General features: G+C 43.0%; 1 protein-coding gene across 1 annotated transcript in view; it reads left to right on the top strand.

Moving 5' to 3' along the window:
- The window catches only part of cenph (centromere protein H), a 36056-nt gene that overhangs the window by 8040 nt on the left and 15396 nt on the right, over positions 1–12620 (top strand). The window contains exons 3-5 of the mRNA XM_048527177.2: positions 8412–8464; positions 9408–9456; positions 9629–9700. Coding sequence (XP_048383134.2) covers positions 8412–8464; positions 9408–9456; positions 9629–9700 — 174 coding nt within the window. The remainder of the gene's footprint in view (positions 1–8411; positions 8465–9407; positions 9457–9628; positions 9701–12620) is intronic.

Here is a 12620-nt window from a genome sequence, read left to right as displayed (position 1 = left end):
CAGCCTTGGAGGAGTTCATAGAATGTATCTGCAATAGTTTCCTTAAACAGTATTTAATGGAACCTACAAGGGAACAAGCTATCCTAGAGCTGATCCAGTGTAATAAGACCGGAATAATTAATGATCCCACAATTAGGGATCCTCCTGGAAGGAACAATCACGGTATGGTTGAATTTAAAATACAGCTGGAGAGTGGGAAATTAAAATCCAACACCAGTGTTTTGTGTTTAAACAAAAGAGACTACAATGGGATGAGGGAGGAGTTGGCTAAGGTAAACTGGGAGTCAAGACTAGATGTTGTTACAACAGAGGAACAGTGGAGGACTTTTATAGCGAATTTTCAGCGCTAGGATTGTAACAAATTGAAAGCTAATGCATACAAAGTGGCAAAGATTAGTGGGAAACAAGAGGATTGGGAAATCTTTAAATATCAACAGAAAGCCACGAGAAATACTACAAACAAAGATAAGGTTGACTATGAGAGTAAACTAGCTCAGAATATAAAAACAGATAGCAAACATGTCCATAAATGTATAAAATGAAAAAACGTGGCTAAGGTAAACATTGGTCCCTTAGAAGATGAGAAGAGGGATTTAATAATGGGAAATAAGAAAATGGCAGAGGTGTTGAACAGGCATTATGTGTTGGTCTTCACAATGTAAGACGCAGGTAACATGCCAGTAATTGATGACAAGGAGGCCATGGAGGTGAGGTTTTGAAACGATCATTATCACTAAGGACTTGGAGACAGTCAGGACTACAAATGCTAGAAGCTAGAGTCAATAAATGTGGAGCTGGAAAAGCACAATTGGTCTGACAGCATCCGAGGAGCAGGTAAATCATTGTTTTGGGTTGAACCTCTTCGTCGAGTCCTGCTGAAGAGTTACGGCCTGAAATGTTGACTTTTCTGCTTCTTGGATGCTGTCTGACAGGCTGTGCTTTTCCAGCTCCACATTTATTGACCCTAGCTTCCAGCATCTGCAGTCCTTACTGTCTCCAAGTCGCTGAAAACCATATTGTGAAGTCTCTTCTAAAGATGCTCACCTTGAAGTTTTCCTCCTCTCTCCAAAGAACGCACTCTCCCACTGCAACCCCCGGTTATCTCCTCTGCCCTCAAGCTCTTCGACCACATTCTGAAGTAATCCCGCCACTAGAGCCACGTCTTCTTCCTCAATGCCTATCTACACATCTGGCCAATTCCCCATTGCCTCCAAATAATGTTCATACCATCTCAATTTGGACCCAACTGTGACAGCTGTTATCTGCAGTACCTCCAGGCCCTCCAGAAATGGTTTTCCCTGCAGAATGCTTGCAGCCCTTTGTTGACACTTCTCCTTACAGTCAGCCCTGCCCCAGCTCATTTTCTGGTTGCAGCAGCAGCGCGAGTGGGAGCTTGGAGCAGGAGCCTGTCGGGAAGCCGGTGAGTCACTGTGTTTTTGAATCGTTAAAAAGCTTACCTCGTGAATAGGCGGAGGGACGCTGAGCAGGAGCCGACACGGGACTGGTGAGTGAGTGAGGTAATATATTTGTGTGGTTGCGTTACCCGAAACACTACCCAGGTAGCGTCTCCCACCCATCCTCCTCTAACCGAAAAAAAAGGTTCTGTGTGCCTGATTGGTAAGGTAACAAATTTATTTTTTATTCTTTATGTTTTTTAAGTCTTTGGGAATTTAGAATAATGGGAACAGAGGTCAGGGCAGTTGAATGTTCCTCCTGCAGAATGTGGGAGGTAAGGGTCACCACTAGTGTCCCTGCTGACTACATCTGCAGGAAGTGCACCCAACTCCAGCTCCTTGAAAACCGCATTAGGGAACTGGAGCTGGAGCTGGATGAACTTCGGACCATTTGGGAGGCAGAGGGGATTATTGAGAGGAGTTACAGGGAGGTAGTCACTCCGTAAGTACAGGAAAAAGGCAGATGGGTTACAGTCAGGGGGCGGAAAGGGAACCGGCAGGCACTGCAGGGATCCCCTGTGGCCATTCCTCTCAACAATAAGTATACCGTTTTGGATACTGTTGGGAGGGACGACTTACCGGGGAAAGCAGTAGGGCACAGGTCTCTGGCACAGAGTCTGTCCCTGCTGCTCAGAAGGGAAGGGGGAAGAGGAGCAGAGCATTAGTCATTGGGGACTCCATAGTTAGGGGGACAGATAGGAGGTTCTGTGGGGATGAGAGAGACTCACGGTTGGTGTGTTGCCTCCCAGGTGCCAGGATGCGTGATGTCTCTGATCTTGTTTTTGGGATCCTTAAGGGGGAGGGGGAGCAGCCCCAAGTCGTGGTCCACATTGGCACCAACGACATAGGAAGGAAGACAGATGGGGATTTAAGGCAGAAATTCCGGGAGCTAGGATGGAAGCTGAGAGCTAGGGCGAACAGAGTTGTTGTCTCTGGTTTGTTGCCCGTGCCATGGGGATATTTGTTGCCCGTGCCATGGGTTTGTTGCCCGTGCCATGCAATAGGGAGAGAGAGGAGTTGAACACGTGGCTACAGGGATGGTGCAGGAGGGAGGGTTTTGGATTCTTGGATAATTGGGGCTGTTTCTGGGGTAGGTGGGAACTCTACAAGCAGCATGGTCTTCACCTGAACCAGAGGGGGACCGATATCCTGGGGGGGAAATTTGCTAAGGCTATTCGGGTGGGTTTAAACTAATTCAGCAGGGGGATGGGCACCAAAATTGTAGTTCGACTATAGAAAAGGTTGAGAATAGGGTGGTCCGAAATAAAGTTTCAGGGAAGCAAGATGGCACCGGCAAGCAAGAAGTTGGATTGAAGTGTGTCTACTTCAATGCCAGGAGCGTCCGGAATAAGGTGGGTGAACTTGCGCACGGGTTAGTACCTGGGACTTTGATGTTGTGGCCATTTCGGAGACATGGATAGAGCAGGGACAGGAATGGTTGTTGCAGGTTCCGGGATTTAGAGGTTTCACGAAGAACAAAGAAGATGGTAAAAGGGACGGAGGTGTGGCATTGTTGGTCAAAGACAGTATTACAGTTGCAGAAAGGATGTTTGGGGACTCGTCAACCGAGGTAGTATGGGCTGAGGTTAGAAACAGGAAAGGAGAGGTCACCCTGTTGGGAGTTTTCTATAGGCCTCCGAATAGTTCCAGAGATGTAGAGGAAAGGATAGCAAAGATGATTCTCGATAGGAGTGAGAGAGACAGGGTAGTTGTCATGGGGACTTCAACTTTCCAAATATTGACTGGGAACACTGTAGTTCGAGTACTATAGATGGGTCAGTTTTTGTCCAGAGTGTGCAGGAGGGCTTCCTGACACAGTATGTAGATAGGCCAACAAGGGGCGAAGCCACATTAGATTTGGTACTGGGTAATGAGCCCAGCCAGGTGTTAGATTTGGAAGTAGGTGAGAACTTTGGTGATAGCGATCACAATTCTGTTATGTTTACTTTAGTGATGGAAAGGGATAGGTGTATACCACTGGGAAAGAGTTATAACTTGGGGAAAGGCAATTACGATGAGATTAGGCAAGATTTAGGGAGCATAGAATGGGGAAGGAAACTGCAGGGGATGGGCACATTAGAAATGTGGAGTTTATTCAACGAAAAGCTCCTGTTTGTCCTAGATAAATATGTACCTGTCAGGCAGGGAGGAAGCTGTAGAGTGCGGGAGCCATGGTTTACGAAGGAGGTGGAATCTCTGGTCAAGAGGAAGAAGAAGGCTTATGTTAGGATGAGATGTGAAGGCTCAGTTAGGGCACTTGAGGGCTATGAGGTAGCCAGGAAAGACCTAAAGAGAGAGCTCAGAGGAGACATGAGAAGTTGTTGGCGGATAGGATCAGGGTAAACCCTAAGGCTTTCTATAGGTATTTAAGGAATAAAAGAATGACGAGAGTAAGATTAGGCCCAATCAAGGATAGTAGTGGTAAGTTGTGTGTGGAGTCAGAGGAGATAGGGGAAGCGCTAAATGAATATTTTTCAACAGTATTCACTCTAGAAAATGACAATGTTGTCGACGAGAATACTGAGATACAGGCTACTAGACTAGGTGGGATTGAGGTTCACAAGAGGTATTAGAAATCCTTCAGAAGGTGAAGATAGATAAGTCCCCTGGGCCGGATGGGATTTATCCTCGGATCCTCTGGGAAGCCAGGGAGGAGATTGCCAAGCCTTTAGCATTGATCTTTAACTGGTCATTGTCTACAGGAATAGTGCCATATGACTGGACGATAGCAAATGTGGTTCCCCTGTTCAAGAAGGGGAGTAGAGACAACCCTGGTAATTATAGACCAGTGAGCCTTACCTCAGTTGTTGGTATAGTGTTGGAAAAGGTTATAAGGGATAGGATTTATAATCATCTAGAAAAGAATAAATTGATTAGGGATAGTCAGCACGGTTTTGTGAAGGGAAGGTCGTGCCTCACAAACCTTATTGAGTTCTTTGAGAAGGTGACCAAACAGGTAGATGACAATAAACCGATTGATGTGGTGTATATGGATTTCAGCAAGGCGTTCGATAAGGTTCCCCACAGTATGCTATTGTACAAAATGCGGAGGAATGGAATTGTGGGAGATAGAGCAGTTTGGATCAGAAATTGGCTTGCTGAAAGAAGACAGAGGGTGGTAGTTGATGGGAAATGTTCATCCTGGAGACCAGTTACTAGTGGTGTACCCCAAGGGTTGGTGTTGGGTCCACTGCTGATCGTCATTTTTATAAATGACCTGGATGCGGGCGTAGAAGGATGGGTTAGTAAATTTGCAGACAACACTAAGGTCGGTGAAGTTGTGGATAGTGACGAAGGATGCTGTAGGTTGCAGTGAGACGTAGATAAGCTGCAGAGCTGGGCTGAGAGGTGGCAAATGGAGTTTAATGCAGACAAGTGTGAGGTGATGCACTTTGGTAGGAGTAACCGGAAGGCAAAGTACAGGGCTAATGGTAAGATTCTTAGCAGTGTAGATGAGCAGAGAGATCTCGATGTCCATGTACACAGATCCTTGAAAGTTGCCACTCAGGTTGACAGGGCTGTTAAGAAGGCATACAGTGTTTTAGCTTTTATTAATAGAGGGACCGAGTTCCGGAACCAAGAGGTCATGGTGAAGCTGTACAAAACTCTGGTGCAGCCACACTTGGAGTATTGCGTACAGTTCTGGGCACTGCAGTATAAGAAGGATGTGGAAGCTTTGGAAAGGGTGCAGAGGAGATTTACTAGGATGTTGCCTGGTATGGAGGGAAGGTCTTACGAGGAAAGGCTGAGGGACTTGAGGCTGTTTTCGGTAGAGAGAAGAAGGTTGAGAGGTGACTTAATTGAAACATATAAAATAATCAGAGGGTTAGATAGGGTGGAATGGGAGAGCCTTTTTCCTAGGATGGTGACGGCGAGCACGAGGGGGCATAGCTTTAAATTGAGGGATGAAAGATATAGGACAGATGTCAGAGGTAGTTTCTTTACTCAGAGAGTAGTAAGAGAATGGAACGCTTTGCCTGCAATGGTAGTAGATTCGCCAACTTTAGGTACATTTAAGTTGTCATTGGACAAGCATATGGACCTACATGGAATAGCGTAGGTTAGATGGGCTTGAGACCGGTATGACAGGTCAGCACAACATCAAGGGCCGAAGGGCCTGATCTGTGTCTATGTCTATGTCTTTGTCTATGTCTGTGTCTGTGTCTAGCTCAGAGTTTCTCTTTCCCAGACCTGCAGGGGACCTTTGCTGTTCTTTCTCCTCGGGAGGATCCACACCCTCAACAAATGTTTTTTCTCCACCCTTTCAAACGTCAAAACTGTAAGTATGCCAAAAATGCGTACCAGTCCTGACAAAGGGCTTTGTTCCGAAACATTGACTTTTTGGCTCCACGGATGCTGTCTGACTGGCTGTGTTTTTCCAGCTCCACATTTATTGACATTATTGCTAAAGAGGTGGTGTTGGGCAAGCTAATGGGACTAAATGTAAACATGCCTTCTAGCCCTGATGGAATACATCGTAGGGTATTAAAAGAGTTTGCAGGGGAAATAGCAAGTGAGCTCACAGTAATTCTCCAAAATTCGTTGGACATTGGGGTGTTTCTGGCAGATTGGAAAACAGCAAATGTGACTCCATTGTTTAAAAAGGAAGTAAATGAAAGGTGAGTAACCATTGGCATATTAACTTCTGTAGTGGAGATAATGCTTGAATCTATAATCAAGGCAAAAACAGACATCTGGATAGAAACTGTCCCATCGGGTTCATCAAAGTTAGATCATGTTTAATTAACTTAATGGAATTCTTTGAGAATACTATGAGTGCTGTGGACAGCAGGGAACTGATGAATGTGGTGCATCTGGATTTCTAGAACACAATCGTCAAGGTGATGCACAAAAGGCTGCTGCTCAAGGTAAAGGTGAGCAGAGTTAAGAGTAATGTATTAGTGTTGATAGAAGATTAGTTAGCTAACGTACAGCAAAGAGTGGGGATGAATGGGCGTTTTTCTGGTTGGTGATCAATAACTAGTAGTGTGCCTCAGGGCTCAGTGTTGGAACTGCAATTGTTCACAATTTACATAAATGATTTAGAGTTGGGGACCAAGTGTATTGTGTCAAAGTTTGCAGATGACATTAGGATGAGTGGAAGAGCAAGGTGTGCAGAGCACACAAAGTGTGTCTCGGGATATAGGTAGGTTAAGTGAGTGGGCTAGGGTCTAGCAGATGGAGTATGATGTTGATAAATGTGAGATCATCCATTTTGGTACGAATAACAGGAAAATGGTCTATTATTTAAATGGGGGAAAAATTCAAGCATGCTTTTTAAAAATTTATTCATTTGTACGATGTGGGCATCGCTGGCTGGCCGGCATTTATTGCCTGTCCCTAGTTGCCTGCAAGAAGGTGGTGATGAACTGCCTTCTTGAACTGCTGCAGTCCACCTGCTGTGGGTTGGCCCACAATCTCATTAGGGATGGAAATGCAGGATTTTGATCAGTGATAGTGAAGCAACGGCAATATATTTCCATGTCAGGATGGTGAGTGGTTTGGAGGGGAACTTGAAGGTGGTAGTGTTCCCATATGTCTGCTACCCTTGTCCTTCTAAATGGAAGTGGTCGTGGGTTTGGAAGGTGCTGTCTGAAGATATTTGGTGAATTTCTGTCGTGCAGAGGGGCTTGGGTGTCCTTGTGCATGAATCACAAAATGTTGGTTTATGTGTGCAGCCGGAAATTAATAAGGTAAATTGAATATTTTGCTTCATTACTGGAGGGATTGAGTTTAAAAATTGGGAAGTTATGCTGCAGCTAAAGAGGGTGCTGGTGAGGCCACACCTGGTGTACTGTGCACAATTTTGGTGTCCTAACTTGAGAAAGGACATACTGGCTCTGGAGGTGGTACAGAGGAGGTTCACTAGGTTGATTTAGGAGTTGAGAGGCTTGGCTTATGAAGAGAGCTTGAGTATACTGGGGCTATGCTCATTGGAATTTAGAAGAATGAGGGAGGATCTTATAAAATATATAAAATTATGAAGAGAACAGAAAAGATAGAAGCAGGGAAGTTGTTTTTGCTGGCAGTCGAAACTAGAACTACGGGCCATAGCCTCAAAATAAGGGCAAGCAGATTTAGGACTTCTTTACCTAAAGAATTGTGAATCTGTGGAATTCCCCACCCAGTAAAGCAGTTGAAGCTACCTCATTGAATGTTTTTAAGGCAAAGATATTTTGAACAATAAAGGAATTCAGGGTTATGGTGGATGGGTAGGTAAGTGGAGCTGAGTCCACGAAAAGATCAGCCAGGATCTTATTTAATGGTGGAGCAGGCTAGGTGGGTGGGACAGATGGCCTAATCCTCTTCCTATTTCTTATGTTCTTATGATAGTGGGAAAATCAGCGATATTGTATTATTGGATGCCATAGAGTAATTGTGAGATTTTCTCTTGTTGTGAAACGGTCATTGCATGGCACTTGAGCGCGGTGAACGTTACTTACCATTTGTGAGCTCAAACCTGGACATTGCCCAACCTTTGTTACATGTAGATGTCGATTACTTTAGAACCTGAGGTAATTCTGTGTTTTCATGCTCTATGTATAAAGAGGAAGTTGCAGTAAGCCAACATTGGAAGCAAGGAGAAATTATTTAAGGCAGCGTTTGAAATGGACTTAACTGCTGCTCAGAGGTTACCTATGTAAGACAATAAATTTCATTGAAGTGTTCTCGGGTGTCTTCTGTTTCAACATAAGCATAATATCTAAAAACAGAGAAAAACTTACTCTATCTCTTCCTTATTAATTTGCGTGAGTGTTGTTGTGAAGCAGCAACAGTGTACTGATCTCTGCCCGAAAGTCTGGGCCAGGATACATGTCCTATTGAGTTGATTAAAATAATCACCAGCTGTGGTTCCATGCAACTCCCTTCCCATTTTGCTTTCCCTGTCCTGTCTTACCGTGGTACATAACACAGAAAAGATTTGCTGTTCTTACAGATTTTTTTGTTTCTTTTTAGGCTAAAGGACCAAGTAGTTCAACAAACAGTAGAACTGAAAACTCGGTTAAAAGGTTGTAGTGCTTACGAATTCTATAAGTCATTTAGATACATTTGGGGGCTTGAGTGTTCAACAGTGTAACTGTTATTTCTTCTTCTCATATCCATTGTTTGAAATATAACACAATGACACTTCCAGCAAGTAGACTTACTTCCTTAAGTGAACCATATTTGATAGTCTAATGTTGAAAAATAACATTGATAACAGAAACCATTAATTGAATCCAAGTTATTTTAGGCTGCTCCAGCAGTTTCCACCATAAAACGTTTGCTTCAATCTAAAACTGAACTATTAAAAACTAGAAAAATTCCAGATTCAATGCCTTGTCCAAGTTGTTTTATCTGATAGAAACCTGGGAACACAGGTTCAATTATTGGTCTCAGTCATGGGACAGTTACAGTATAGAAGGAGACCATTTGGCCTGTCATTTCTTTACCAGCTTTCAGTAAGAACAACCTGTATAGTCCCACTTTCCTGGTTATTCCAAAAGACCTGAAAGTTTTTTCTTTTCCAATAATTAACCAATTCTCTTTTGAAAGCTTTGATTGCATCCGCCGTAAACCCACAGTCATACAATGCATTCCAGATGCTAACTGCTCATTGTGTGAAAGTAAATATTGACTGTTTTGTTAATTACCTTATTTTTTTGTGACCCCTTTTTTTTAACCCTTCATTCAAAAAAGAAATAAGAAATCAACCAGGATTCTCATTTGTAAATGTTATGCAGTGACTCCTGTTCAAATTTCTTGTGGGCAGTCTTTGTGAAAAAGTTTGGATTCTCCCATAACAAAAATCAGTGATGGTAATGTGAGATAGAAGGGTTGTTTGTCTTAGTAAATACATAATGCAACTTGAGTCATGAGTAGTGTGAATCGCATAATCTGTTCTGTATGCATACACACCTGTAAAAGCATTTTAAATTCCAACATTAACTGGTATCTATATTTTATTACCAGGCTTTGAAACCAATACAGAGGCTTTGTCAGAAGACAGCCTAAAAGAAGTGTATGTTGATTCAATTTACAATCTTTATATGAACTTCAAAAAAAATCATCTTTCACCTCTAATATTACACAATTATTGTTACTATTGTTACCAAGAAACAATGCAAGGGCAAGAGACCTTTAAGTTCTTGGTGGAATATTAGTGAAATTATTTTCTTTTGCCTCTTTTGCAGAATTCCGGTGCTTGAAAAGGAATTGGAAGATGTTTCATTTTCTTTCCAGCAGAAAACAATGGCTCTTCACAGGTGTGAACATGTCTGGTTCCATTTTTGTTCAGGTTATTTTACTTCATTTGTGATGTCATTCCAAATCTAAACAAAATTTCAACTCCTTTGAGATTGAAAAGACAATGGCAGCTGATACATTATGTTTAGCTGCCTTGATTTTTTCTCATTCATGCCAGAGTCCTTGGTATTTCCAGGTTGGGCAGAAGGCATTTTCCAATACTATTTCACACTCCATTTTATATCCAGGCTTTTAATTAAGATATTCAGCTTCCTCTTAAGTGTAAATTATAATCTTGGACATAACTCCCTCAAGATGGATGAATCAATTTGCCAAGTACCTGAAAAGATACAGTAACCCACTCTGATGAGCATCATGCTTGTACATCTTGGAAAACTTCAAGAAAGGAATTACTGTGTGAATAACGTCTGGTATAGTGTGGAACTTGGTGAAATGTAGCTTTTATTCATTCACGGGATGTGGACATCGCTGGCCAGGGTAGGATTTATTGCCCATCCCTAAGGGTCCAAAGGGCAGTCAAGTGTCAACAACATTGCTGTGGGTCTGGAGTCCGATGTAGACCAGATTAGGCAAGGACAGCACTTTCCTTCTGTAAAGGGAATTAATGAACCAGATGGGCTTTTCTGACACTTTAATATTACAACATTTTAATGTAAATTTGTAATTTCAGAATTAATAGTAGAACTTTGGAGTATAAATGCTCTACAAATAATTTAAAAGTAGCTGATAAAAGGGTAGCTTTGTGACTGTTTAAGGTGTTGTCTTACTCTGTGTCAATACTGGTCAAATTTGCACTTATGCCACTATAATAATCAATGAGAAATCAAGAATGTTGAAACCTGAAAAAGAAAATCTCTTCGCATCACTATGGCTGAAAATCACCCAGATTGAGAAGTGCTCCACAAGCATCCAATTCCCAAAATTAATAGGGATCAGTAAACTAAAGCTTCATGGATGACTTTAAAGATGAAGAGAAAATAAAAGTGACAATGAAAATAACTGAAGGTGGCCAAGCAAGAAAGAAGGCTCTGTATTGAGAGCACATCTCAAGGCTATGTACTTGTGGTTCACCCAGCAGAGAAGTGAAGGTGTACCCATTTCTGGTCATGCAAACTGAGGTAAAGGCATTTTGCTTCCAAATAAGTGGAAATGCCAGTGGCATGGTAGAGTTTAGAGTCAATAAATGTTGTTAACGTGGTTCAAGAACTGACATGGCATTTTTAAAAAAGAAGAATAAGTCTGTGGACAACCCAGCCAGTCGCAAAACGATAATGCCACTGGAGTGGTAATCAAAGGACCCAGTCTAATGCTGTCAGCATGTGTTCAAATCCCACTATATTTGATCGAACATAAATGTGAAGTTGAAAGCTGGTTTCGTAATGGTGGCCAGAAAGCTATCGTGGATTGCAGCAAAAACCCATCTGAATCACAAATAACTTTTAGAGAAGGAAATCTTCCATCCTTCTCCTGATCTGACTCCAGACTACTGATATTGTGTTTTACTCTTAATTGGCCTCTGAATTGATATGGAATACATTCCATTCAAGAGCAATTCGGGATGGGTGTCAAATGCTGGCCCTGTCAATGATCATTTCTGACTGAATTAAAGAAATGCTTCTTTCATTGTTGCCACAAAATTGATTTACACATGCTACCTCCATTTGTCGTAGTTAAGACTTACTAAACCGTGCTTCCACCATTTAAGTCTAAAGTCACTGTCATGACATTACTTTGGCAGTGCCATAGATCTAGATATCATCAGTTACCAAAGTTTGTCTTCACTTTAAATCATGTCAAATTCATAAACCTCTCCCACACAATAAACTGAAAGTTGGGTATCTTGCTGCTTGACAACCACTTGACACACCTATCCCAGAAACGATAGTTACAATTGCATAATATCAAAATTTCAACTCCGTGATGAAGGCATCATATATGCCTTCGAATGTAAGAGAACTGATCAAGGGAATGTTGGATAATAGGGACACTGTGACAAGTTTCCTGAAGAAGTTCAGCATTAAAGAGGAAATCTACAAATACAGCTGTGTTGTATTTGAGACAAATGATAGCAACAATGTGGAGGATTTTAAAGTTCATTTGAGAAGTAAAAATGAGAGTCTTTTTGACACTAGGTCTGTACTGGCCAACATGTATCGATACATAAGATAATAAAATGTGAGGCTGGATGAACACAGCAGGCCAAGCAGCATCTCAGGAGCACAAAAGCTGACGTTTCGGGCCTAGACCCTTCATCAGAGAGGGGGATGGGGAGAGGGAACTGGAATAAATAGGGAGAGAGGGGGAGGCGGACTGAAGATGGAGAGTAAAGAAGATAGGTGGAGAGAGTGTAGGTGGGGAGGTAGGGAGGGGATAGGTCAGTCCAGGGAAGACGGACAGGTCAAGGAGGTGGGATGAGGTTAGTAGGTAGATGGGGGTGCGGCTTGGGGTGGGAGGAAGGGATGGGTGAGAGGAAGAACCGGTTAGGGAGGCAGAGACAGGTTGGACTGGTTTTGGGATGCAGTGGGTGGGGAGGGGAGAGCTGGGCTGGTTGTTTGGTGCAGTGGGGGGAGGGGACGAACTGGGCTGGTTTAGGGATGCAGTAGGGGAAGGGGAGATTTTGAAACTGGTGAAGTCCACATTGATACCATATGGCTGCAGGGTTCCCAGGCGGAATATGAGTTGCTGTTCCTGCAACCTTCGGGTGGCATCATTGTGGCAGTGCAGGAGGCCCATGATGGACATGTCATCTAGAGAATGGGAGGGGGAGTGGAAATGGTTTGCGACTGGGAGGTGCAGTTGTTTGTTGCGAACTGAGCGGAGGTGTTCTGCAAAGCGATCCCCAAGCCTCCGCTTGGTTTCCCCAATGTAGAGGAAGCCGCACCGGGTACAGTGGATGCGGTATACCACATTGGCAGATGT

Source organism: Stegostoma tigrinum, chromosome 3 (assembly GCF_030684315.1).
Source record: "Stegostoma tigrinum isolate sSteTig4 chromosome 3, sSteTig4.hap1, whole genome shotgun sequence".
Taxonomy (NCBI): Eukaryota; Metazoa; Chordata; class Chondrichthyes; order Orectolobiformes; family Stegostomatidae; genus Stegostoma; species Stegostoma tigrinum.
The sequence above is the reverse complement of the archived record's forward strand: the minus strand, read 5'-3'. Positions and strand labels throughout refer to the sequence as shown.